This window comes from Onychomys torridus, chromosome 1 (genome assembly GCF_903995425.1).
Source record: "Onychomys torridus chromosome 1, mOncTor1.1, whole genome shotgun sequence".
NCBI classification, from domain to species: Eukaryota; Metazoa; Chordata; class Mammalia; order Rodentia; family Cricetidae; genus Onychomys; species Onychomys torridus.
Window position 1 is genome coordinate 105,111,591 of NC_050443.1, and position 27,172 is coordinate 105,138,762.

The 27,172-nt window shown below is 48.3% G+C and overlaps 2 protein-coding genes across 4 annotated transcripts in view; one reads left to right on the forward strand and one right to left on the reverse strand.

Moving 5' to 3' along the window:
• Nucleotides 1-173: 173 nt before the first annotated feature.
• Nucleotides 174-5,293, forward strand: Mylpf (myosin light chain, phosphorylatable, fast skeletal muscle). Of its 2 annotated transcripts, XM_036194726.1 has the most exons (9): nt 174-355; nt 439-558; nt 2,549-2,587; nt 3,852-3,947; nt 4,143-4,218; nt 4,397-4,501; nt 4,596-4,674; nt 4,962-5,010; nt 5,099-5,293. In XM_036194726.1, the coding sequence occupies exons 3-9, from the start codon at nt 2,585-2,587 to the stop codon at nt 5,201-5,203; spliced, it is 513 nt and encodes a 170-aa protein (XP_036050619.1). In that variant the 5' UTR covers nt 174-355; nt 439-558; nt 2,549-2,584; the 3' UTR covers nt 5,204-5,293. The 2 variants fall into 2 exon arrangements, with proteins under 2 accessions (XP_036050619.1, XP_036050610.1); XM_036194717.1 differs by having other exon boundaries at nt 174-558.
• Nucleotides 5,291-27,172, reverse strand: part of Septin1 (septin 1) — a 25,175-nt gene continuing 3,293 nt past the window's right edge. The window contains exons 1-11 of one of the 2 annotated variants that reach the window (XM_036194697.1): nt 9,179-9,242; nt 8,916-9,006; nt 8,735-8,821; nt 8,354-8,477; nt 7,638-7,772; nt 7,424-7,541; nt 6,792-6,893; nt 6,573-6,672; nt 6,212-6,377; nt 5,889-5,979; nt 5,291-5,796 (exon numbers count right to left, since the gene is read on the reverse strand). In XM_036194697.1, the coding sequence (XP_036050590.1) occupies nt 5,710-5,796; nt 5,889-5,979; nt 6,212-6,377; nt 6,573-6,672; nt 6,792-6,893; nt 7,424-7,541; nt 7,638-7,772; nt 8,354-8,477; nt 8,735-8,821; nt 8,916-9,006; nt 9,179-9,181 (1,104 nt within the window). In that variant the 5' untranslated portion in view covers nt 9,182-9,242 and the 3' untranslated portion in view covers nt 5,291-5,709. Of the gene's footprint in view, nt 5,797-5,888; nt 5,980-6,211; nt 6,378-6,572; nt 6,673-6,791; nt 6,894-7,423; nt 7,542-7,637; nt 7,773-8,353; nt 8,478-8,734; nt 8,822-8,915; nt 9,007-9,178; nt 9,243-27,172 lie in introns of those variants that run through there. The other variant, XM_036194705.1, reaches the window with a different exon arrangement.

A 27,172-nucleotide genomic window follows, 5' to 3' on the forward strand; every position in this document is an offset into this window, starting at 1 on the left:
CGATGGAAGGGTGGGTGGGGTTGGAGGCGGGAAGAGGGTGGGTCGCCTAGAAAGAGGAAACGAAGAAGGCGGAGACAGGACGAAGAAAATGGGCAATAGGAAAGGGGGCCCCTGAGCCTGCTGGCCAATAAGCGCAGCTGAAGCGTGAGTGATCGCGGAAGGGCGGGGAAATGAGGCCGGGGCTGGGCAGTAAGAGGCGGGGCCTAGGACCTCTTGGCCAATAGAAACGGAGAAAAGGGAACCAATGAAAAAAGGGTCCAGGCGGTCAACTTGCCCCACAGTCACGTCTACTCCTGTGATGACAGCATCAGCAGTCAATAGAAAGAGCTGAAGAATTCTTCGACTTCCTGAGAGGGTAGGAAGGAATGACAGCTAGAGCGAGGCGGGCTGAACCTGCGCTTCACTGATCAGCCAATGACGGTCTTTCTTACTTTGCAGAAGGGCAGGAAGATAGATGGCACTCTCAGCAAATGGTAGCTTCGAGGGGCAGGGATGCTGCCAGCAGGCGGTGCCAGAGCAAGAATAGTCAGTGACAACCCGAGACAAGCGCGAGAGGAGGTGACAGCTGGGGACATCACTGAGACGGGGCCTGGAGCATCGCTGCGGATCCGAGCCAATAAGAGTTTCATGCTGGCCTTCTTGGGTTTCCAAAAGGGCCCCCCCATTCATTCAGCTCCTGAGCTGCACCACAAACCCAGTGCCCTCACCCGGTGCTCTCCACCTCGGTGCCTCTACTTAGACTATAGTCAGAGTCTTCTAAAAGGCTCATCCCTCTGAATTCCCTGTTTCAGGCAGGAAACTCAGACCAGGTTTCTCCAAATTCTCATATATAAATTGAGCTTCTCTTCCGAACGCTGCGATTTTTCAAACTTTATCCCTCTCATTCTCGAGGGTTCCATCTCAGAACCCAAATCTATGAATCCCCAGTACCAAGAACCCTCCATATTTGTATTCCTGTTCTTTGGAGGATTCAAGAACCAAGCCCTATCGTTATGACAGCTCTTCAGCTCTTATTATCTACTAACCTAGACTCCAATTTCATGAGCCCTCAAGGTTTCCCTCAGGCCAAAACCATAAAGACCAGACCTCATGGGAGCTAACCCAGCCTCTAAACACCCCTTCCTCTGTTCTCTTGAGCCCCAGGATTAGTAGGCCCCCAAATGCATACAGCATCTGCCACTCTCAAATTCGAGTGAGACCTAGCCCTCAACTTCCCAGTTCCCCACTGGCTTTTGAGTTTTGAAGCTCCCCAGTCTTGTTGGCTCACTCCCCCGCTCCCAACTCAAACCCAGACCCTGTAATGACCTGTCAGATCTTCTTTTCAACTTCCCGCCTTCCATCGGATTCAAGTTTACTGAGCATCCCCCCAATTCCATTCCCGTTTTGGAGTCTTTCTCACCTCCCAGAACCCACTAACGTGACATAGCCCCCCATGGTACCCATATAAGGCAAAACAGCCGCCAACTGAGGCAGGGAGGGGCTGTGCAGGAGGCCAAGGGCAGCTGCTAAGTTTAGGGTGGCTCCTTCTCTCTTCTTAGAGACAACAGGTGGCTGGGCCCCAGTGCCCAGAAAAGAAAATGTCTTAGTGGCATTGGCACGGAGTGGAGGAGGGGAAGGGAGGGGACACATTCCTCAGGACATCAAGTCCTTTAGGGAGCTGGAGGAGATGGGTGTCCTTGCCAACCTGGGGTTTCCTCTGCTGCTAGTTCCCTAGACTTCTACTGCATGGAGGAGAATGTGGCACTGAGGCCCAGAACATTATGAGAGGGTACCTAAAAGTCCCAAAGTCAGCCAAGCCAGTTCCTTCCCAGGAAGGACAAGTCACTGGCTATGCTACCTAGGAGAAGGTGACAGCTAACACTCCCATCTGGGTGTCTTTGTCTCTTCTCTTCTGAGGTCCAGCCTTGATTCCCACTGGACCTCTTTTGCTTCAACCCTTCCCAAGTTCACCAGCATCTCTGCTTGTCACTGAACACCCCAAGTATCTGCTCACCAACCCTTAACATCTGGCCCCGTCACAATTCTGGCCTTCATCCATGTGCTGTGCCTTCTGCCTTGTGTGTCTGCCCATCACCCTCACCTGAATCACTTCCTTACTTTCCATTGACTTTGTTATTGTCATCTCTTGCCTACTTGCTAAAGCGAACCCGCAGAATCAAGCACATTGTAGGTCTGCAATACATGCTTACTGAGTTTAGACCTGAACCACCCCACTTAGGGGCTCAAAGGTCTGGTTCATCTCTCCCAGAACTACGGGTTGCCTGGGGCCCCTCTGATTTCTGGCACAATCCAGTCCCCCTTTGGGAGAAAGAACACCCCTTCCTGCCTATCCTAATGAGACTTGCATCCCGAGACTTACTCCCTCCTCCCTTTCTGGGCTCCAGCTGCTGCAGGCCTCCAAGAAAGGAGAGGCCCCTGAGCTGGGCTATTTTAGTATCTGGGGTGGGTATCCGCAGGGCTAAGGTTACCATGGTATATTAAGGACTGTGAGGGCAGGACTATATAACCCCAGAAGAGCTGCCCCAAGCAGATTCTCTGCCTTTTCCAGCTGGAGCCTCTGCCTTGCCCCCAGGAGATCTGAGACATGGTGAGTGAGAATCCCCAGCTGTAGTCCAAACTATTAGCTCAGGGTAGCCTCGCCCTTCAGAAAAAAACAAAAGTTGGTGCTTCTCAGTCTGATTACAGGTAAGATATGAATCCTCTCTCAGCACCAGAATGGGGCCAGAGGATAGGGTAGTGGGCTGAAGGACTCAGTCAAGGATAGTATGCTTGGATATCAACCATGGGGAGGGCGTTAGACCTGCTCCAAGTCCATTCCATCCCTTTCTGTCCTCTGTCTAAAGTCCTTGGACCAGTGAGATGATCCCACTCCCATTTGATAAGTGAGAATTAGAGGTTCAGATAGGGTCAATGAGCGGATTAAGCTAGCAGGTATGGGTGCCAAGTTAGCAGGCCAAGGATCCCGAGAAGGGCACTTATTCGAAAGGATGAGGGGACCTGGGAGTTATAGCTAGAACGTTAGTGATGCAGCCAAGGGAAGTCCCCTTAGCCAAGAGATGCAAAACAAGTTACTTTAGAAGAAAGGACTCAAAGAACTCTGATCTGACCAGGCATGGTGGTGATGTATGCCCATAATTTCAACTGCTTTCAAGGCTGAGGGGTAGGATCACTGGAGCCCAGGGGTTCAAGACCAGCCTGAGCAATATAATAAGAACTGGTCTCAAAAAGAAAAAGAAAAAAAGAAGAAGAAGAAAGAGAAGGAGGAGCTGGGCTTGGTGATGAATGTCTTTAATTCCAGCACCCGGGAGTTTAATTCCAGCATCTCTGTGAAAGGAAAAGCCAAGGTCTACATAATGAGTTCCAGGACTAACTAGTGAGACCATGTCTATTTTTTTTCTTGTGGCTTTTGAGACAGGGTTTCTTGGTGGAACAGTCTTGGCTGTCCTGGAGCTCACTCTGTAGGCCAAGCAGGCCTCAAACTCACTGCGGATTTGCCTGCCTCTGCCTCATGAGAGTGCTGGGATTAGCCCACACCTGGCTGTGAGACCATGTCTTAAGAGGAAAAAAAAGGGGTTGGGGATGTAACTCAGTTGACTGGTAGTACTTGCCTAGCACGCACAAGCAACCAAATAAGATCGGATGTGGCAGCCTAAGAGGATGACCCTGGTAACAGCACTTGGAGGTAGAGATGGAGGCAAGAGATCAGAAGATCAAGGTCATCCTCAGCTAAGCAGCAAGTCCGGGGGCTATACGAGAGACCTTGTTTTTAACAACACAAGTCTGGGTTATCTCCGAGGAGGGAGGGGGGGTCCAGGCCTGTGAACGCTCCTTCTCAACCTCTACCCTCACAGGCACCCAAGAAGGCCAAGAGAAGGGCAGCAGCAGAAGGAGGGAGCTCCAATGTCTTCTCCATGTTTGACCAGACTCAGATCCAGGAGTTCAAGGAGGTGAGGGAGGGAAGCCTCCCCCCCCCCAGAAAGTGCACCTGTTGGGGGAGGAGGAGGGTTTAGAATTCCTCCACTCCTCTGAAGGGTAGAGGGGGTCAGCTGGCGGAGAGCCAGAATCTGATCTGCCTGGGGCAGCAACGCCGAAGCCCTGGGTCCGTTCCTGGCTTCATCTGTCCCCACCCCTACCCTCCACAGGCTTTTACGGTAATCGACCAGAACCGGGATGGCATTATTGACAAGGAGGATCTCCGGGACACCTTCGCAGCCATGGGTGAGCCCTTACTTATTGCCATCCATAAACAGTGAAAGCTGTGGATGTTGAGGGGAATCCAGCAGCTTTGGGCTTCAGTCTGCCCACATGAAAAGTGAATGCGTTGATATATGTTTATGGGAAGTTTAGCTCTGGTCCCCTGCACCCAACTCCAACCCCTGTTGCTTGTCCTGTTCAGGCCGTCTCAATGTGAAGAATGAGGAACTCGATGCCATGATGAAGGAAGCCAGTGGACCCATCAACTTCACTGTCTTCCTGACCATGTTTGGGGAAAAGCTTAAGGGTGAGTAAAATGTCCTCCGTCCAAGGCCCTAGATAGATGCCTCTTCCTCGACCTTCAGGGCCTTGCTGAACTCATGTGTCCTCTGACCTTTCAGGTGCGGACCCTGAGGATGTGATCACTGGAGCCTTCAAGGTCCTGGACCCAGAGGGGAAGGGCACCATCAAGAAGCAGTTGTGAGTGTCCCCCCACCCCTGTAGCTCCACTAGAGTCTCCTTAAGTCCCTATGAAAGGGTCCGAGGTTGACAGAATGAGTGAGCAGGGACTGAGCCACAGGGTTACATTTTCACAGCAAGTAAGAGGAGAAACTTGAGACAGGAGGCCACAGCATTTGCGGGGTGAGCCAAACTTAAAAGAGCCTCCCTGGTTTCAGGGAAGACTGGGGGGTTGGTGGCAAGGAATGAAATGAGAGGGGACAGGACTCATGAACCCAACCTCACCTCCCCGAATGTCACCTTCTCAGCCTGGAGGAGCTGCTTACCACACAGTGTGACAGATTTTCCCAGGAGGAGGTGAGTTGGGGAGGGCCGGGAAGGGGAAGGACTCTAACAATGGGAGTTCGAGGACGGGTCCAAGACCTACTCCTGTATCTTCCCACAGATCAAGAACATGTGGGCAGCCTTCCCTCCAGATGTGGGCGGCAACGTAGACTACAAGAACATCTGCTATGTCATCACACACGGTGACGCTAAGGACCAGGAATAGGGGACCCGAGGTCTCAGAAGACCTAGATAGGCATCTAGCCTCCCCAGCTCTCACCCGACCCCCAATAAAACTCAACTGGTCTTTGTTTCTAATTGGTGGCGACTTCAGCATGTTTATGCGCGAACTCAGGCAGGAGACAGAAGCGCTGCCCAGCGAGGCAGGCAGGGATGGAAAGACTAGTGGCCGGGAGGCCACCGCGGGCAGCTCCATTCCTGCTGAGAAGACTCGGGCAGCTCGGGTGGGGTGGGGGAAGCAGTTTCTATTACATGGAGAGCTAAGAGGAACAGGGACACCCTAAGTGGAACCAGCCATCAGGAGTCGGAGGGCGGTCCTCTGAACAGCACAGAAGGTAGATGTGGGCAGGGCTACAAACTTCCGGATTGGAGGGACCTGTTTCAAATACGAGGGCGGGCCTACCCTCTGGGTCTCCGGATTGGGCGCTGGGCAGTTTAGAGCAGGGATGGGACCGGAGATTGGCGGTGAGCCGACAGGCCGCGGTGAGGATCTCAGAGTGAGTCTGACTGCTCGCCCTGAGTCTGGCTCTGCTGCATCTGAGCTTGCATCTTCTCCAGCATTTCTTGCATGCGGCGCAGCTGTGAGGGGCAAGATTGCAAGCAATGGGACCGGGCAAGGCCGGAATGGGATCTAGGGAGCTGATTAGAGGGAAAGAGATGTGCTCGCTCACCTCTTCGTCTTTCTCGCGAATCAACTTCTCAGTGTCAGCCAGAGGCAGCATGGGCAGCGGGATCTCTGTGGCACTCTGCCGGGAAAGCTTGCTAGAAGGGGGGGGGGGGGTGTCAGAAAACAAGGACAGGGGGTCTCAAGCTGTGGGTCTAGCCGTGGGGCGAATTCTGGGTGTAGGGGGCGGGACCTCGTCCCTGAGGTTAGGGACGGAGTGGGAGAGCCTTAGTTGGACCTGGGAGGCGGGTTAAGCCTGGTACCGGACCAGTCAGGAAGGCTTGCCCAAAGAGTAACGCCTTGGAAGTACCAAAGTAGCCCGGCTCTCACCTGCGGCTGGCTCGGTCCCGAGCCCCAGGTCGAGCCAGACTCTGCAGGCAGCGAGCCCGATAGCCCTCGTAGAGCAGATCGTGGGTCACTTCCTTCAAGTCCTGAAGATGAGTCTGTACCAGCATCCGCCTCAGGTTTAGGAAATCGCAGTGATGTGGGTTCTCCACTAGGGGGCGGGCGGGTAGCTTTCCGTCAAACTCCAGCCTTAGACTATGCCCTCTGGGAGGATGCGACTGTTGCAGCCCGAGGATCGATCCCTCTTGTGGCTTCCAGGAACTCCCAGGACTACTAGAGCCCACCTCCAGGTTCACATAGCGCGCAGACTGAGCTCCCTGAAGCTCTCAGCGCATCCTGGCCTTACCCTCCACGGTACCCCAGGAGTAGCGGCGTCCCCTCACTGGCCGGGTTCCGCCATCCCTCACCACTTCACAGGAACCAACGACGGCGAAAGGGATGCTTCCCTACAGGGTCGGAATCAGGAGTCACGTTGGCTCCTCCTGGGCACACACCTCTTTCTCAAGGCTTTCACCTCCACGCCTACTTTCTACCTCCCTGCCCCTTCCACGTCCGGCCGTCAAACCTTCATCTCTTCATTCTGCTTCTTGAATTCTTCATCCTCATCAGAGTCACATTCTGGGAACTGGTAGATGTTGATCTCCTCCTCCTTCAACTGGTCCCGGATCTCAGAGCAGACAGAGGGAGAAACTGAGGTGTGACCAACCGACACTGCATGGCCAGAAACAGTGAGGTACAGAGATACTGGGTAGTCGGAGAGAAAGAAAGACGTGAAGAACAGAGAGTGAGAGGTGGCCACAGCAGATGACCAAAACCAAACCTCAGATGGCGAGAAATGCAGAAAGACAGGACAGACATCAAGATCCCCGGAAGTGGGACAGGGGAAGGCACTGTAAAGACAGCGGGGCAGGGAGTCACGCCAAAGAGATGCCAGGAGTTGTGGTGGCCATCCTCTTCCTCAGACCGTCCCTAGGCAAGCATCTAGTTCCAGGGCTGTATAGTCATTCTGTTCAGAGCTGTTAGGGACCTGGCTGCAGGTTCATACACCCTTTCCTCATACCAGCCACCCCCAGTCTAGCCCTAATAACTCCTGCTCTAAAAAAAGGCCACCTCAAGATTTAAAAAAAAAAGTCAAAGCAGAGGTTCAGTCAGAGCTTTTGCTTTCACTTAGTGCTGAAGGTCAGGCTTCACCCATACCTTCTGCTTGAGGACCTGAGTTTCCCGAGGCATCAGGGCATCTGCTTTGCCAATGACGGGGATAATATTGACCTTTTCATGCACTGCCCGGAGGAAAGCCACATCCAGGGGCCGGAGCCTGCAGCAGGAATTGATCAGGGCTCAGCTCCAGAGTGCAGAGGTTTTTCCAGCCTCCCCAGTCACTCGACCCCCCTCCCCCTCGTGCCCTCCAGACCCTCTGCCGAAGGGTGAGATGAAGTAGAGACAGCAGTGCACTCTGGAGTCCTGGATGTTCTTCCTGTTGAGACCGCTCTCGTCTCTGAGGTACTGTTCAAACTGCTCCTCAATGAATCGGACCACTGGCAGCCAGCTGGAGTGTGGGGACAGGCATAGTCTAAGATCACAGGGCAAGGAACAGAATGGAGCTAGCCAGGCCTGTGGGTGGGAAGAAAGTTCTTTGCTTCCAACCAAGGTCACCAGGGGCAACTGGAAAGGGCATGGATGAGACATCAAGGTGAGGTGGTTCCACACCTGTAATCCCAGCACTCAGGAAGCTGAGGCTGGAAGATTACCACATTTGAGGCCAGCATGGCCTACATAGTGAGTTCCAGGCCAGCCTGGGCTAATGTGACACCATCCCAAAAAGCAAAAACAAGCAACTGGGAAAAAAAAAAAGCAGCACCTATCAGCCATGCAGTAAGTCTGTAATCCTGGAAGGAGGACTTTGAGTTTAAGACCAGTTTGGGTTACAGAGTGAATTTCAGGCCCCTGAGTTACACAAAGAAACCTTTTTCTCAGAAGAAGAAACACTGGATACTTTGGGCCAGATTGTTTCCAGAAGCAGGTGCCTCCTCCTTTTAGGTCAAGGAGCCATGACAAACCAGCCCGCAATGGATCCTTGTTCTTCCATAGTGGAAGAGAGGCTTAGCTCTTATCCATCCCCCGCCTCACCAGTCTGAGCAGTCCACAGAGTCCCCAAAGCCAGGCGTGTCCACCAAGGTCAGCTTCACCTTGACACCTCCTTCCTCGATCTCCACACCTCGGCGCTCAATGGTCAGGGTTTGTGTGGTGCGTGCTGTGGGTGTGGAGAAGTTGGCTGTGCAGGGCTCTGAAGCAGGGCTCCGTTCCAGGGGAGGAAACAGTCTCAGAGAAAACCAGTGGCCATCCAAGTCCCCAGACCAAAAGAAAAAGAATGCAGTCTGGGGACAGAGGAAGAGGCCAGGGACACCACAGAGAGAAGACCAGGACAGCAGCGGGGTGGGGAGCCTGCAGGGGTGGGGAGCCTGCAGGGGTGGGGAGCCTGCAGGGGTGGTGGAGGGGGGCAGATCTTACCACTGGCATCTGGCACCTGCCGATCCTCATAGAGGTTGGTGAGGAACAAGCTGTTGATGAGGGTGGATTTCCCGAGGCCTGACTCCCCTGTGAACAGGACAGGCCTACTAGTCAGCTGGGAGGATGGCCAGGACCTCCGGAGTGCATCCCGCCGCCATCTCTCCAGACCAGACCCACGGACCTGCCACCATGAGTGTGAAGTCAAATCCCTTCTTGACAGACTTGCGGTGTAACTGGTTGGGAAGGGCTGCAAAGCCCACGTACTCCTTGTCCTGTGGGGGTGCAGAGCAACAACAGAAGGCTCCAGACACGGCAAGGGGTGCCCCGGCACCACCTGAGCCCCAAACCTGGGAAGTCGCTTACTGTGGGTTCACTTTGGTTTGGGGACCCTCAGGGGAGAGGGCTGGACCCCAGATGCCTAGATTCCTGGGCCCCAGAACTCACCATGGTTCTGCTGCTTGTCGCTGCACCTGGTACTGCTCCCCACTTCCTCTGGTGGGGCAGGAAGTTGAATATATCAAACAAGGCTGGGGGTGGGGTGGGGATGGGGGGCAGTGCAGGAAGCTGAGCTTCGCAAAGAGAGGTGAGAAACCCATACTACAGTCCCTTTCTTTTAATCCAAAGGTTTTTATTTTTAATTCTTTGGGCATGGGGATATGTGCACATGAGTGCCCCAGAGCAGGGCATTGGATCCCCTGGACCAGGAGTCACAGGTAGCTGTGAACTGCCTGCAGATAATGGAAACTGAATTCAGATCCCCTGGAAGCTAGCACACGCTCTCAATTGCTGAGCCACCTCTACAGCCCTGATGCATCTTTTTCTCTCTCCCTGCAGATAGCTTCAGCCCTTTCATTTTCCACAGGTCTCTATGCCAAGCCCCAGTGTGGCCCCATCATCATGGTGAGAGGTGGGGTATGAGCAGAAAGAAAGGAAGCAAGAAGTTCTCCTTAGCAAGTCTGGGGAGGGATTAGCAAGATGAGCCAAAGATAAAAGACAAACGTTCCAGGGGGTTTGTGAACAACAACGTTAGGGTTGGAGGAAGCAGGGATTCTTTTTCAGGGGTGGTAATGCTGGATTGAACTCAAGTGTTGGGAACTGCCAAGCTCAATTCCTACTACACTCCCAGCTCCCTGGATTTTGGATATTTTGAGACAGAGTCTCGCTATCTATCCAGGCTGGCCTTGAACTTTCAGGCCTACCACCTTGACACTCTAAGTGTTAGGATTACAGGCCTTGATTGCAGTTATTTTGTTTTGTTTTTGATACTGGGTCTCATGTAGACCAGGCTAGCCTCAAACTCTATTTGACCAAGAGTATCTTACAGAAGAAAGAATTTTTATTTTGATTTATGGTTCCAGAAGGATAAACGTCCGTCATTAAGGGTATGGGAGCAGACAGCCAGAGCAAGAAGCTAATAAATCACACCTTCAACCACGGGGTGGGTTGGGGTGGTGGTGGTGGTGGAGGAACAGGGACAGATGGGCACAGCAGTGGTGGCACACCTCTTTAATCCCAGAATTCGGGAGGCAGAGGCAGAGGCAGGGAGATCTCTGAGTCTACAGAGTGAGTTTCAGGACAGCCAGGGCTACATAAAAAGACCTTGTCTGGAAAAAAAAGCTGGGGAGGGGGGTGGGGGGGAGGGGACTGGAAGTTGGGCCAGGCAGCAAACACTGAAAGACCCCTCAGGTGATGTACTTCCTCCAGCAAAGCTGGCCCACCTTCCTAATCAGTGCAACTGGGGGCCAAATCTTCAAATACCCAAGCTTATGGGTGACATTCTTTTGTGTGTGTGTGTTTGTAACCCTGGTTGTCCTGGAACTCACTCTGTAGCCCAGGCTGGCCTGGAACTCACAGAGATCCACCTGCCTCTGCCTCCCGAGTGCTGGGGTTAAAGGCGTGCACCACCACCGCCACCGCCGCCACCGCCACCACCTGGCATGGGTGATATTCTTATTTAAGCCACCACAAAGACCAGCACCCACCACTGACCTATACCACCAGCCCTAACACTTCCTTTTTCTGCACCAGGTGAGCAGTCCTTCAGGGAGACCTTCCTCAGTTGTTTCTGCTTTAAACTACCTGGCACCTTCCTCAGGTCCTCCAATGCCCACATTTGCTTACCTGTGTCTGATCCCCTGGCAGAACTCTGAGGGCAGGGACTATGTCTTCCTAATTTCTACATTCTACATGCTTCATAACACTTGATCTATTAGATGCATACACACACACACACACACATACACAATGAGGCTGGAGAGGTGGCTCAGGTATTAAGAACACTGGCCGCTCTTCCAGAGGACCCAGGTTCAATTCCCAGTACCTACAAGGCAGCCTGTAACTCCTGTTGCAGAGGATCCAACACCCTCACACAGACATACATGCAGGCAATACATATACCAATGCACATAAAATAAAAATAAATTTAAAAAATGAGCTTGAAAAATAAGTTAAGCAGAATAAAGGCCAGAAGTCTGTAGAACAAAACAAAGATCCTTGGTTTGGGGTTAGAAAGAGGCCCCAACAAAACCTAGATCTACCACAGACTTGCTGTGTGACCCTAGACAAGTCATTTGACCTCTCTTGACCCCGGCTTCCTTAAGGTAAAATGAAGTACATCTATTTCAGCATATCATCAGCATCATTCTGAGTTTTCTATGGCCTGGGCTTTAGATCCCATCAGCTAGAACAGACGAACTTTGTAACATTGAACTGGGTGACTTTGGGTGTGTAAATGGACTCTTCTGGACCTTTAAAACTAGCCGTCTCATGTCTACATGAGCCTGTTTCATCTGGACCCTGCTCACTCTCCACTTTAACCCTATTTTAGGGTCTCCCTCTGTAGCCCCAAATGGCCTAGACCTTCCCATCTTGTCTCGTCTCCCAGTGCTGGGGTTACAGGCCTGCGCAATCTAGCCTGGCTTCTCTGTTTCTCTGGATTTTACTTACTATAGCCCCTTTTGCCTGTACAGCAAACCGAACTTTATGGTTGTGCTCCCCTCCCCCATTTATACGTTGAAGCCCTGTGTGACTATATTTGCATATAGAGCCTTAAAAGAGGGAAAAACTGCTCCTTCCACCCCAGGCACAGAGAGAAAGCGTGGTAAGGATACATCAGGAAGGTGGCTCTGCAACCCAACAGAGGGCCTCACTGCTGTTTTTCATTAAATACAGTGGCTGCCCCTGAAGCAACTGCTATCCTAACAGGCAGTAGCAAAGGAAACTATCTATATTTCTATCCCTCTATAGAACTCAGGATTCAAAGGTTGAGGTGAAATTCTGCTCACTCAGAGAGGCTGAACAGCAAGCAGCTAACCTTCTCTCCTTGCTCGAGTCTCCCAAAATACAGGGCATCCTCCTGCTCAACCCCCACTTAAGAACCCTACCACTTCCTGTCTGCTAGTTGCTGACTCAGCCTCTTGACCTCAGGTTAATTTTATTTAATCAAACAAATGTAACACTTCTTTGCACCATTAAACAAATATTCCACAGCACAAAAGAATGTAACACATCTTAAATTAATATTCCACGGTACCTCACCAGATACCAGCCCTCTCCCACTTGTCCTTAAGACTCCAAACTGTAGAACTGTGAGACTGCACCTGTTTGCTGTTTGTGACGCCCAGTCCATACTATTCTGGTATGACAGTGTAGTGGTGTGAATAAGAATGTCCCACCATCAGCTGAAATAGTTAATGCTTAGTCACTGGAGAGTGGCACTATTTGAGAAAGATTAGAAAGTGTGGCCTAGCTGAAGGAAATGTGTCACTGAGGGTAGGCTTTGAGGTTAAAAAAGCCCACCCCATCTGGGTAGTGGTGGCTCATGCCTTCATTCCCAGCACTTGGGAGACAGAGGTAGGAGGATCTCTATGAGTTCCAGGCTAGCCTGCTGCAAGCCACAGGACAACCTAATACAATTCAGCTACTATCACAAAAGCTACTACTTGGAAAGGTCAAGGACTTTTCCCAAGGTCAAGCCATGGCTTAAGAAGTCTTAGTGATATTTTAGCTTTTGTATATATATTAGCCAATTTCTGCAATGATTTTCTTGTATGCTGTGTATGCTACCAAGAACTCATAACAGTGTATTTTACCTAAAATACCTATTAAGCATCCAAGGCCAAGCAATCTCCTGAATTAAGGTAAATTAAGCTCAGGCCTTCCTTTCTTACTCAGCCTTAGTGGTATTTATACTAACGCTCCTAACATTTACCTAACCACCTCTAGGAATGTAGTTTGAGCACATAAATTCCTTTTTTCTGATATATTAACTGATTTTAGGTCTCAATTGACCTCCTCCCTTACCGCTCCCCCCTTTTGGGTTGTAAAAGAAAGCCTGATGGTCACTGCCTGAGGAAAACTCTTGTCTGCCTTTATGACTCTGTAAGAATTTGAGCCTGGGCTGGAGAGATGGCTCAGGGGTTAAGAGCATTGGCTGCTCTTCCAGAGGTCCTGAGTTCAATTCTCCAGCACCCACATGGTGGCTCATGACCATCTGTAATAGGATCTGATGCCCTCTTCTGGCCTGCAGATATACACGCAGAGCACTCATACATAAAACATAAATAAATTTAAAAAAGAATTCAAGCCTGGTAGCTAGAACACTGCTATTGCATGGGTGTATAACTGCAAACCTCAGAGACTGAGGGAGGATTTTGACTGGAGAACTGGATGGAGAACTAGAAGAATGAGATGGAAGATGAGGAAGAGCCAGATGGGGACGAACGAGATGGGAAAGACCAAGATGGGACAGGACCAAGATGGGACAGAACTAAGACACGAGAGAATTAAGATAGAACTTAGAGGGGACAGCAGATAAATGTAGAGAGAAATCAGGGAAGAAAGGAGCTAGGCATGAGAACAGAACTGAAGCTGTGTAGATAGGATTTTATCCCAGAAGAATAAAGGAGATGGACTAAGAGCTCGGTGTACTTAGATTCTTTTCCTGAAAATAATTCTTGCTGTTCATGGCTCTCTTCTGGGCCCAGGGAAGAACATTATTAAGGCTGGACCATAATAATAATAGGGAGTAGCCTGGTCTACAGAGTGATTTCTAGGACAGCCAGAGCTACACAAAGAAACCCTGCCTCAAAAAAAAAAAAAAATCTAAATAAATACATAAACAAATAAATAAAGCCCATACCATGTAGTGGGTAGCCATTCCAGCTTTGACCTGGAAGTTCCAACCCCCATTGAGGCTTTGGTAATGGTCACGCCTATAAGGCAGGGCTGAGAGAGGACGCTGAAGACCCGAGTTCCCATGGGGGAGCTCTCTTGGTCCCTGGACCTGGACACTGAAGGTAGACCAAGCAGAGTTCTCCAGAGAACACCGCTGGACTATGATACACCTTTCCCAGACCCTGCAACCTAACTATCCATTCATTTGTAAGTTACACCACTAAATAAACCTCCCTTTTAACTACCTGGAGTGGCCTTAATAATTTCACCGATATCACCAGGCTGAGCTTCTCTCCACCTGTGGAGCAGAATGTAGCTCTCAGCTACTGCTCCAGCACCATGCCTGCCACCATGCTTCCTGCCAGGACGATAATGGAGTAAACCTCTGAAGTTGTAAGCAAGCTCCCGTTACATGCTTTCTTTGGTTGCCTTGGTCATGGTGTCTCTTCCCAGCGACAGAGCAGTGACCAAGGCAGTCCACAGGGGACTGTACACCATGTAGCCCCCTCCTTGCCCTATCCCTGCCTAAGGCAGCTTCAATAGCGCGTTAAAGTATTCTTTTCACTTGTGGTTTCCATGCATATTGGTGGGTTTGTTTTATTCTGGTATTTTGTTGTTGTTGTTTATTTGAGATAGGATATCACTGTGAATCTCAACCCAGCCTTAAACCTGCAGTGATCCTTCTACCTCTGCCTCTCAAATTCTGGGATCACACGTGTGCCCCATACTGTAGGGAGTGGAGGGAGCATGAACTCCTAAGTGAATGTGTATTGTTGATATATGGGTGCACCATATCAAGGACCCAGTGCCTCAGACCGATGGGAATGTCACCATACCAATTCTGAACTGTGGAGACAAGTGGACCTGAGAACTTGCTAGCCAGCCAGGGGGCAAGGCTACCTTCCAGCTAGTGACAGACCCCGTCTAAAGGCAATATGTGGAGAGTTGTAGAGAAAGACACAAAGTTTGGCCTTGCCTGCATGTGTGTATGTGCGTGTGTGTGTGCGTGTGTGTGTGTGCGCGCGCGCGTGCGCACGCGCACAGGTGCACATTCATGTACATGCACCACACAGAGATATAATGATTTTAGAGGGTGTGGGGGGGTGTTGCTGGGATGGAAATCCAGGGTCTTGTGGATGCTGGGCAAGTATTCTGGGACGGAATTACATCCTCAGCTATCATACACATACCTTTTTCTTGCTTCAACCACATATCTGGCACTATTCTCCTTACACAACCTCAGAAAAATCACCTCTGGGCCAGGCAGTGGTGGCGCACGCCTTTAATCCCGGCACTCAGGAGGCAGAAGCAGGGGGATTTCTGCGAGTTCGAGGCCAGCCTGGTCTACAGAGTTCCAGGAAAGGGGCAAAGCTACACAGAGAAACCCTGTCTCGAAAGAAAAGAAAAAGAAAAATCACCCTGGGTGGCAGGGTAGCGCCGCAGCAGAGTTACCATCCTGCTGTTCTGTCAAGCTATGGAGTCCTGGCTAGTCTAGACATCAGTAACCTCCTGCCTCAGACACCTGAGTGTTGGGATAGGTGTGTGCTACCACACCAGGCTAATGGTGGGATTTCTTGCTTAGTATTAGTGAAGACCCTAGCTCACACACACCACACACACACACACACACACACACACACACACACATGGAGGAGGAGGAAGAGGAGTGGAAAGTCATGTCTTTGAGCTTTTCTCCTTATCTATCAAATGAGATTAAAGCTCTTGCCAAATTCAACTCACACGTCCCGTACTGTGTCCTCGTTTGCTTCCTGGAGCTGTGGTGAGAACCATGATCAAAAGCCGCTTGAGGAGGAGAGGATTTGTTTGGCTTGTATGTCCCAACCACAGTCCATTTCTGAGGGAAGTCAAGTCAGGCATTCAAACAGGGCAGGGACCTGGAGGCAGGACCTGAAGCAGAGCCCCTGGAGGAGCGCTGTTTCTGGCTTGCTTGCTCCTCCTGGCTTGCTCAGGTTTGTTTGCTTGTTTTTTCCTTTCTTCTTCTTTTTTGTAGTTGTAATTTGTTTGTTTGTTTTTGAGTTTGAGACAAGGTCTCTCTAGGTAGCCTAGTTGTCTTGGAACGAAATACGTAGACCAGGCTGATCTTGAACTCACATAGATCTGCCTGCCTCTGCCTCTTAAGTGCTGGGATCAAAGGCTCAGCTTATACACCTGTGGTGGTTTGAATGGGAATGGCCCCCATAAACGCTTATGTTTGTGTGTTTGTTTCCCAGTAAATGGACTGTTTAGGAAGGATCAGGAGGTGTGGTCTTCCTGGAGTAGGTTTGGCCCTGTGGGAGAAGAAGTGTCGCTGGGGGTGGGCTTCAAGGTTTCAGAAGCCCACACTAGGCCAAGTTGCTGCTTGTGGATCAGATAAACTCTTAGCTACTGCTCCAGAACCATGCCTTTCTGCCTGGTGACATGCTACCTGCCATGATGATCATAGACTAACTTTCTAAAACTATAAGCAAGCCCCCAATTAAATGCTTTCTTTTTAAAGTGACTTTGGTCATAGTGTCTCTTCACAGCAACAGAACATTGACTAAGACAATACCTCAGGACCACCTGTCCAGGGGTGGCCCGTCTACATTGATCATTAATCAAGAAAATGCCCCCCAACAGTTCAGTCTGTTGAGATATAAAGAGGAAGGGCAGTGGTACCCTGAGGAAGGATGTAATTATCCCTTTCTTTTTCTTTCTTTCTTTTTCTGAGACAAGGTTTCTCTGAGTAACCCAACAGAATTGCCTACAGGCCAATCTGATGAAGGCAAATCCTCAACTAAGGATCTCTCTTCCCAAATGACTCCAAACTGTGTCAAGTTCACAAAAACCTAACCAGCACAGCTGTCCACATGACTCTAGAGACAGATGGTCACTCAGGGCTGTGTGACCTTGTGGGTTCTTCCTCTAACACTTCAGTGACTCTGTTTCATTATCTGTTCAATGCTTCATTGATAATTCTCCTTCATAAAGACTGGAAAGCCAGTTGGTGATGACACACACCTTTAATCCCAGCACTGGGAGGCAGAGGCAGGCAGATCTCTGTGAGTTCGAGGCCAGCTTGGTCTACTAAATAAGTTCCAGGACAGTCAGGGTTACACAGAAAAACCCTGTTTCAAAAAACAAACGAACGAACGAACAAAATAAGCAAACCAATAAAAAAGGACATAATGAAGATGACAGCATGTGGGCTAGTGCACACACATAAAGCTTTCAGAATAGTGCCTAGGGCATGCTGTGAGCTTATGGGAGAAGTTGCTAATTCTCTCAGAAGCTCTGCAGTACAAGTGGGGTGTGAGCTAAAACTAGAGACTGCTTTCTGTATGAACCTCCTGTTGCTTTTAAATATGGCGCTTGTTAACGTGCGAGAAAGGTCACAAGGCACGAGAAAACCCAGTATCAGAGCTTTAGTGGGGGGAGGGGGGAGGACAGAAGAGAGTGACCAGATCTGGGAAAGACACATGCAGGGAGAGAGAGGGGTGGGGAAGAGAGAGAGGAGGAGTCTGTGACTGGCTTTTTTTTTTTTTTTTTTTTTTTTTTTGGTCGAGACAGGGTTTCTCTGTAGTAGCTTTGGAGTATGTCCTGGACTAGCTCTGTAGCCCAGGCTGGCCTCGAACTCACAGAGATCCGCCTGCCTCTGCCTCCTGAGTGCTGGGATTAAAGGAGTGCGCCACCACGGCCTGGCTAGACAACTACTAGTCTTTTTTGTTTTGTTTTGTTTTGTTTTGTTTTGCGTTTTGTTTTGTTTTTCGAGACAGGGTTTCTCTGTGTAGCTTTGCACCTTTCCTGGAACTCACTTGGTAGACCAGGCTGGCCTCGAACTCACAGAGATCCGCCTGGCTCTGCCTCCCGAGTGCTGGGATTACAGGCGTGCCGCCACCACCGCTGGGCTATGTGACCGGCTTTTTAATGATTCTCCTGCACAAAGTGCCTGTGGGCTTACACCACACATGCGCAGATTGCGTGACCATGCTGTGTGCATTATGTAATCACGCAGCACACAGATGACGTAAGACCCCTTGCTTAGCTATTGAATTGCGCATGTGCAGTTGTGTAGCTGGAGAACACCTCTGACAACCCAAACAGGGAGAATTTTAGGTTAGCATCCATGGATTAGAAAGAAAGTTATGAGCACACCTCACAGCACTCACGGTAACAGTGTCCACAGAGGAATTATATTCGATACAAGCAAAAGAAAGTGATAATTAGCCGGGTGGTAGTGGTGGTGCACGCCTTTAGTCCCAGCACTCGGGAGGCAGAGCCAGGCGGATCTCTGTGAGTTCCAGGACAGCCAGTGCGGTTACTCAGAGAAACCTTGTCTCAGAAAAAGAAAGAAAGAAAAAGAAAGGGATAATTACATCCATCTTCAGGGTACCACTGCCCTTCCTCTTTATTTCTCAGCAGACTGAACAGGCTTGTGGGAAGCTGGAGTGTGAAGTGTGAAACCCTGGATTCTATTCCTGGCTCTGAGAAGGGAGAGACAGAAGAAGAAGCCTATGAATTTTCGTCCTTGTGTGTAATCCTAGCACTTGGGATGCTGAGGCCAGGGAATTTCAAGTTCCAGGCCAGTCTGAGCTGGATGCTGAGACCTGTCTTTTTTGTTTATTTTTCAAGACAGGTTTCTTTGTGTAGCCCTGGCTGTCCTGGAACTCACTCTGTAGACCAGGCTGGCCTTGAACTCACAGAGATCCACCTGCCTCTGCCTCCCGAGTGCTGGGACTAATGGTGTGTGCCGCCGCTACCTGGCTGAGACCTGTCTTAAATTAAACTATAGAGAATGAGGAAAGGAAGTAATCCAACTCTTCTTACTCGAATCCTCTGCTAATATATCTAGTTTGTTTCCAAATCCCATCTATCCTTCATGAGGGAGTCTTTCATTGAAAAATAATAATAATAAATGAATAAATAAATAAATAAATAAATAAAAGCAGAATGCAGCCAGTTGCAGTGTCTTGCACCTATAATCTCAGCACTTGGCAGGCTGAGGCAGAGGGATTGTCCAAAGTTTGAGGCCAGCCTGGGCTACATAGTGAATACCAGATTAGCTGAGGCTCCACAGCAACACGGTCTCAAAAAAAAAAAAAAGAAATCAAGAGACTGAAGAGATGAGTCAATGTTAAGAGCATCAGAAGCTTTCCCAGGTTCAATTCCCAGCCCCGCACAGAGGCTCACAGCCTTCTGTAACTTCAGTTCCAGGGAGTCAGTTAACCTCTTCTGGCCTCTGGCAACACTAGGCAAGCAGGCCTTTCACAGACAGGTGTTACAGCATACAGCCAGGCTGCGGTGGCGCAGGCCTTTAATCTCAGCACTGGGGAGATGGAGTCAGGTGGATCTCTGTGAGTTCGAGGCCAGCCTGGTCTACAGAGCGAGATCCAGGACAGGCTCCAAAGCTACACAGAGAAACCCTGTCTCGAAAAAAAAAAAAGAAAGAAAGAAAGAAAGAAAGAAAGAAAAGGAAAACAAACAACAACAAAACCAGACAGGTGTTACAGATAGTCAAAATATCCATACATGTAAAATAATAATTAAAAAACAAAGTCAAAACAAACCAAGAAGTGTAGACTGAAGTTTCTTGGTCCTGCCTGGGCAGCATCTGTTTTTTGTTTGTTTGTTTGGTTGGTTTTTTTGTTTTTGTTTTTGTTTTTTTATAAAATAAACACACAGAGGCTTATATTAATCACAAACTCTTTGGTATTTGGCTCAGGCTTATTACTAGCTAGCTCTTTCTTCTTAAATTAACCTAATTCTATTAATCTATGTTTGCCACATGGATTTGTGGCATTACCTGTGTTCCATTAGATCTTGCTCCCCAGCAGCGCTCAGCATCTCCCCTGACTCCACCTTCCTTTTCCCTGTATCTCTGCTTGGATTCCCTGCCTGGCTCTATTCTGCCTTGCCATAGGCCATAGCAGCTTCTTTATGATAGCAACACATATTCACAGGGAACAGAAAGACCATCCCACACCAAAGAAGTATGTATATTCGTTCATTTATTTGTTTATACAGTCAACATGTTGTCATAGAAAAATGAGGATGTTAGGGGCTGGAGAGATGGCTCAGTGATTAAGAGCACTGGCTGCTCTCTCACAGGACCTGAGTTCAATTCCCAGCACCCACATGGCAGTTAACAACTGCTTATAACTCCAGTTCTAGGGTATTTGACGACCTTTTCTGGCCTCTTCAGGTACTACATGTGTGTGGTACACAGACATGCTGGCAAAACACCCACATCTATAAAATAAAAATAATTTTATAAAAGAAGAAGAATGAGGAAGTTAAATGAATTGGAAAAACTTAACTGGTAGAACCATGTTAATATTTACTCTCCTAGATTTCCCCTTTGCCTAGACATAGGCTTACATGTATTGGGATGGCTACCATTATGTTGATGGCTCACTCTGTGTTTAAAAGTTTTAAATTACTGTTCTTAAGAGAACTATAAAGCAATATTGGACTTCAGAACTGTAAGGGCTGTTAAGGGTTGGTTTTTGTAATTGCCTGTTCTTGTATAATTTTAACAAAACTGTTGTTTATGCAAGGTCATAAGGTCAACTGCTGTTTCTGCTTCTGTAAACAAACCTTGCTTTGCTCCAGAGGACCTTCTGCTTGCACTTAGACAGACTGTAACTCAGTTTTATTTACCTTTATAATCCCTACTGAGGTGGCTGGGCATGATACTTTGGAATCCTGAGTCCCAGGAGTAAGTAGACCTGGCGCCAGTATATGAAATAAAAGCCTCTTCCTTGTTACAATTTGTTAATGGTTAGACTGGTGAATCTCTGAATGACCCCAGACCCATAACAGTATATTGCTAAAAGTAAGTCACATTTGTTTGAAAACCTGTTCTGTCATATTGGTTTAAATATTAAGGCCACTCCATGTAGTTAAAAGGGAGGTTTATTTTGTGGGGTAACTTACAAATGAAGGGATAGGTAACAGGGTCTGGGAAAGGTGTAGCGCAGTCCAGCGGTGTTCTCTGGAGAACTCTGCTCAGTCTACCTCCAGGGTCCCAGGTCCAGGAACCAAGAGAGCTCCCCATCCAGATCTTGGGTCTTCAGCTTCCTCTCTCAACTCCATCTTGTAGGCGTGACAGTTACCGAAGCCTCAATGGGGGTGGTATTTCCAGGTCAAAGCTGGAACGGCTACCCACTACACTGTCACCTTATATGTTCGGTACATAAACCATCTAGTAATAAACCTAACCAAGGAGGAAAGATCTGTATAAGAAATACTTGAAGACAATGAAAGAAGTTGAAGACTCTAAACAATGGAAAGACCTCCCATGCTCCTGGACCGGCAGCATTAAGATTGTGAAGTTGGCTTTACTACCAATTTACATGGTGCAAAGACATACATGCAGGTGAAGCCCTCATACAAATGAAATAAAATAAAGTAAAATTTAGAAATAAAATAAACAGAAATGTTGAAACTGCTAAACGGAAACACCTCAGGATTTAGATATAGGAACGAAATGTCTGGCTAGAAACCCAGTAGCACAGGAAATAGTCCCAAGAATTAACATATGGTATTCTATAAAATTAGAAGGCCTCTCCATACAAAAGAACCTACGGACAAAGTGAACAGACAGACTGCAGAATGGGAGAAACTCTTCACCAGCTGTTTTGGACAAGGGTTCATGTCTAGAATATATGAAGAATTGCAGGAGCTGGAGAGATGGCTCAGTGGTTAAGATCATGTGTTGTTCTGTAGAGGACCTGAATTCAGTTCCCAGCACCCACATCAGCTCACACCTGCCTGCAACTCTGGCTCCAGGAGATGCAACTCCTCAGGCCCCCATGGGCAACTGCACTCCTGTGCACATACCCACATATGCAAATGCATAATTAAAGACAAACATCTTTAAAAATATTTACTCTTATTTAAATGTGTGTGCACCACATGTGTATAGGTGCACTTGGAGGCCAGAAGGCAGCATTGGATACCCTGAAGCTGAAGTTACAGGTGGTTATGAGCTGCCCCTTGAGCCCATAAAATAAATAAACCATTAGAAAAAAAAAAACCTTGGCACAGTGTACACCTTTAATCCCAGCACTCAGGAGGCAGAGGCAGGCAGATCTCTGAGTTTTAGGCCAGCCTGATCTACACTACAGTGAGAGTTCCAGGATAGCCAGAGCTATACAGAGAAACCCAGTCTCAAAAAAACAAAAGGAAAGAAGAGGGGGAGAAGAAGAACATGAAAGAGGAGGAAGAAAAGGAAGGAGGAGAAGGAAGAGGAGGAGGAGTAGGACGAGGAGGAGGAGGAGGAAGAAAGGAAGAATTATAAAAACTAGAACCTAGGGGCTGGGGAGAAGGCTCAGTGGTAACAACGTTTGCTATGTAAGCCTGAGCACCTGGGTTCAGCTATGTAGCACTCGTGTGCGTTTTGGATTGGCAAGATGGCTAAGTGGGTAAAATCCTACATCACAATACCAGGTGACAGCTCACACAGGACCCAGTGCTGCGAAGGGGGCAGAACAGAGATGGGGGATCCCTGAGGCTTGCTGGCTGCCAACCTGGCTGCCAAAGGGCAAATCCTAGGTTCAATCAGAGACCTTGTCTCAAAAGAGGAAGGCCGAGAGCATCAGAGAGCATGTACCCACACAGTATGCACACATACAGAGAGGGGGTAGGTAGAGACAGAGACAGAGGGAACTATACACAAACCAACCTGTCCGGCAACACATGGGAACATGCACCAAGCAGGTGGTTCTCAAAAGAAGAAATACAATGGCCACTAAATATTCTCAAATGTGTCCGATATCCCAGCAATCAAGGAAATGCAGATAAAAGCTGCTTTGAGAAGGGCTGGAGAGTTGCCAGTGGGTAAAGATGCTTGTTGCACACTGCTGGCGATTGAGTTCCATTCCTGGGACCCACAAAATATGGATGGAGAGAGCCAACTATGCCTCAGCACATCCTCTCCATGTCATCACACACATACCAATAAATTAACTAAAAATGAGCTGTTTTGAGATTCCATCTCACCCCAGTCAGTATGGCTATCATCAAGAAAACATGACAACAAATTCTGGGAAAATGTGGGAAAGGGAGAGCCCTTATCCATTCCTGGCCAGAGTGAGAACTTGCACAGCCACTGTGGTAATCAGTGTAGATGTTTCTCTAGAAAACTAAAATAGGGGCTGGAGACACGATTCAGTGGTTCAGAGCACTTGCTGCTCTTGCAGAGGACCTAGGTTCAATTCCCAGCACCCCTGGCGGCTCACAACCATCACCAACTCTGATTCTAGGGAATCCAATGCAGGATTTTGAGAGCACCAGGTATACTAGTGGTGCACAGATGTATAAAACACTCACCCAAATAAAATAATAAAGTTAAAAAAAAAAAAAAAAAACTGGCCAGGTGGTGGTGGTGGCGCACGCCTTTAATCCCAGCACTCGGGAGGCAGAGGCAGGCGGATCTCTGTGAGTTTGAGGCCAGCCTGGGCTACACAGAGAGTTCCAGGAAAGGCTCAAAGCTACACAGAGAAACCCTGTCTCAAAAAACCAAACCAAACCAACCAACCAACCAACCAAACAAACAAACAAACAAAAACATTAAAAATAGCAGGATGTGGAAACCTGTGCCTTTACTCATAGCATTAGGGAGACAGAGGCAGGTAGATCTCTGTGGATTCTAGATTAGCCTGGTCTACATATCGAGTTCCAGACCGGGCCGGACTACATAAACTATGTCATAGAGAGACCCTGTTTTAAAAGAAAACAAAAACAGGGCTGGAGATGGCTCAGAGGTTAAGAGCACTGACTGCTCTTCCAGAGGTCCTGAGTTCAATTCCCAGCAACCACATTGTGGCTCACAACCATCTGTAATGAGATCTAGTGCCCTCTTCTGGCCTGCAGTCATACATGCTGTATACATAATAAATAAATAAATCTTAAAAAAAACGACCACACGACCAGCTGTTCCACTCATGGTTGTGTACTGAGAAGCCAGGAGCTCACCACAGGGACACCTGCTCATCCCACATCTATCTTTTCACAACAGCCGGGAAATGAAGACAGATAGTGAGTGGATAACCACAGTGTGGTGCTTATACACGATGGGGTTTTATTCAGCTCTAAAGAAAATGTAATTAGGAAAATTTCAGGAAAGTGGGCTAGAACCGGAAAAAACTACATTAAGTGAATAACCACCTTAGAAAGACAAACGTATGTCCTCTCATATGCAGATCCTGGCTTCTAATTGCTCAATGTGTGGACAGTTGTATATGTGGGTAAAGGCCAGGAAGGGGTCCATGAGATGGGGGAAAGAAGCTTTAAGAGAGGAGGTGGGGTCTGGAGAGGTGGCTTGGCCATTAAGAACACACACTGTTCCTGCAGAGGCCCAAGTTTGGTTCCAAGCACCCATGTAGGGTGGCCCACAACCTTCTGTGACTCCAGCTCCAGAGGATCCTATTGCTGTGGAATATTACTTTAACTACATAAAGGTGTGATGCATTTATTTATGCTGCATTTGTTTAACTGTGTAAAGGTGTGATGCATTTATTTATGCTGCATTTGTTTAACTATATAAAGATGTGATGCATTTATTCATGCTGCATTTGTTTAACTGTGTAAAGGTGTGATGCATTTGTTTATGCTGCATTTGTTTAATCATGCAAACATGCTGCTGTTTCACCATGCCTGCCTAAGCACTTGATTGATCTAATAGAAAGTTGAACAGCCAATAGCTAGGCAGAGGAAGGGTAGGCAGGGCTGGTGGACAGAGAGAATAAGTAAGAGGAGGAAGCTAGGCTCAGGAGAGAGGGAAGAAAGAGGAAGATAAAGAGGGGAGACACCCAGGGCCAGAGAGCCCGGCAGCCACCAGCCAGCCAGACATGGAGGAAGCCATGCAAGCAGGACACAGAGAATGAAAGAAAGGTGAACAGGCCTGAGGCAAAACAGAGATGAAGCTGCGTGGTAGTGGTGGCGCACGCCTTTAGTCCCAGCATTCGGGAGGCAGAGGCAGAGGCAGAGGCAGAGGCAGAGGCAGGTGGATTTCTGTGAGTTCGAGGCCAGCCTGGTCTACAAAGCAAGTTCCAGGACAGGCTCCAATGTCTGTGTCATGATTTGGAGGTTGGTTAGAGGCCCAAAGAAAGCCTGCTACATCCCACACCTTCTCCTGGCCTCCATGGACACTGTATTTATGTGCAGGATGAAAAAAAAAAATCAGTCTACATGGTGAGTTCTAGAAAGACCCTGTCTCATAAAACCAAATAAATCAATCAATCTTTTCTAAGAAGTGAGAGGGTGGAGAGGACAATAGAACACATGCACTATCAAAGTGGAAGGGGTACAGGAGTTAAAGGGATCAGAGAGACAGGAGAGGAGCTGATGGTCAAGTGAGACAGTCAACCAAAATGAAAAATGTATAAAAAAACCAGCCGGGCGGTGGTGTTGCACGCCTTTAATCCCAGCACTCGGGGAGGCAGAGGCAGGCTACTAAGTGAGTTCCAGGAAAGGCACAAAGCTACACAGAGAAACCCTGTCTCAGAAAAAAAACAAAACAAAACAAAACACAACAACAACAACCAAAATACCCACAAAAACAAAATACCATTAGGGCTGGGCTTTGATGACACACTCCCTTAATCCCAGCACTCAGGAGGCAGAGGCAGGCAGATCTCTGAGTTCGAGACTAGCCTGGTCTCCAAAGTGAGTTCCAGGACAGTCATGACTGTTTCACAGAGAAACTCTGTCTCAAGAAACCATTTGTTAAATGAAACAAAATACCATTAGGAAGCCTATCATTTTATAAACTAATTAATTTTTTATGTGAATTAGAAACTTTTAATCTAATATCTCTGTATTAATATAACACCAGTTTAATATGTATCCTTCTAGATTTTCTCCTTTGCCTACACATAGGTATTTGCGTACATGTCCTTTTGTTTTTTGAAACAAGGTCTCACCATATATCCTGAGCTGGCCTGGAGCTCTCACTCTGTGTAGATCAGGCTGGCCTAGAACTCATAGAATTCTCGCTGCCTCTGCTTCTCAAGTGCTGAGATTGAAGGAGAGACCTACCATGACACCCTTCTTTCTTTCTTTTTAAATTTTTTTTTTTATTGTGGGGGTGTACGCATGTCCTACTGCAAGTAATGGAGGTCAGGGGACAGCCGGCCAAAATCAGCTCTCTGCTGCCACCATGTGGGAGTCCCAGGGATCAAAAGGAGCTTTTCGGACTTGCTGCTCCCAGTGATGCATTTTTAAGGTGTAGTTTTCTTTATTGCTGTATTATCTGTATTTCCTACCGAATGCTTTGGGCCAAATGAAATTCGAAGTTTTTTGTTTGTTTTTTGTTTTGTTTTCAAGACAGGGTTTCTCTGTGTACTTTTGGTGCCTGTCCTGGATCTTGCTCTGTAGACCAGGCTGGCCTTGAACTCACAGAGATCTGCCTGGCTTTGCCTCTCACTGGGATTAAAGGCGTGCGCCACCACTGCCCAGTGAAAGACAAAGTTTACTGGCGATATCTTACATGTGCATATTTTTGTGAGCATGTGGGTGTACTCACCTGTGCAGGTGCATGAGGAAGTCAGAGATAACAAGGGGATGTCTTCCTCAACTACCCTTTCATTTATTTATTTATTTATTTATTTGAATTTTTATTTTTTTTAAAGATCTATTTATTTATTATGTATACAGTGTTCTGCCCAGATCTCATTACAGATGGTTGTGAGCCACCATGTGGTTGCTGGGAATTGAACTCAGGACCTCTGGAAGAGCAACCAATGCTCTTATCTTCTGAGCCATCTCTCCAGCCCCTTATTTCATTTTAATTTTATTTTAGTGCATTGGTGTTTTGCCTGCGTGTATGTCTGTATGAGGGTGTCAGATTCCCTGGAACTGGAGTTACAGACACTTGTGAGCTGACATGTGAGTGCTGGGAATTGAACCCAGATCCTTTGGAAGAATGCTGAGCCATCTCTTCAGCCCCTTCCTCAATCATTCTTAGTCTTTGAGACAGGGTCTCTCACTAAAGCTGGAGATTGCTGTTTTGATTGGCTGGCTGGTCAGTGAGCCCCGAACAATCGGCAGCTGCCTGATTCTCCCTGCCAACACTTAGGTTACAGATCTGCTACCAGGCCTGGCTTTTACAGGGATCTGAACTTAGGTCTTCATGTTTGAGCAGCAGGCCCTGTTAGCATTCAGGCATCTGTACTGGCCTGTCCTTAGGGTGCTATAGTGGTTAGTACTCTGCGTTGTGCTCCCAGCAACCTTGGTTCAAATCCGAGTCATGGCACCATATTTGTATTTTTTAAATGGCGG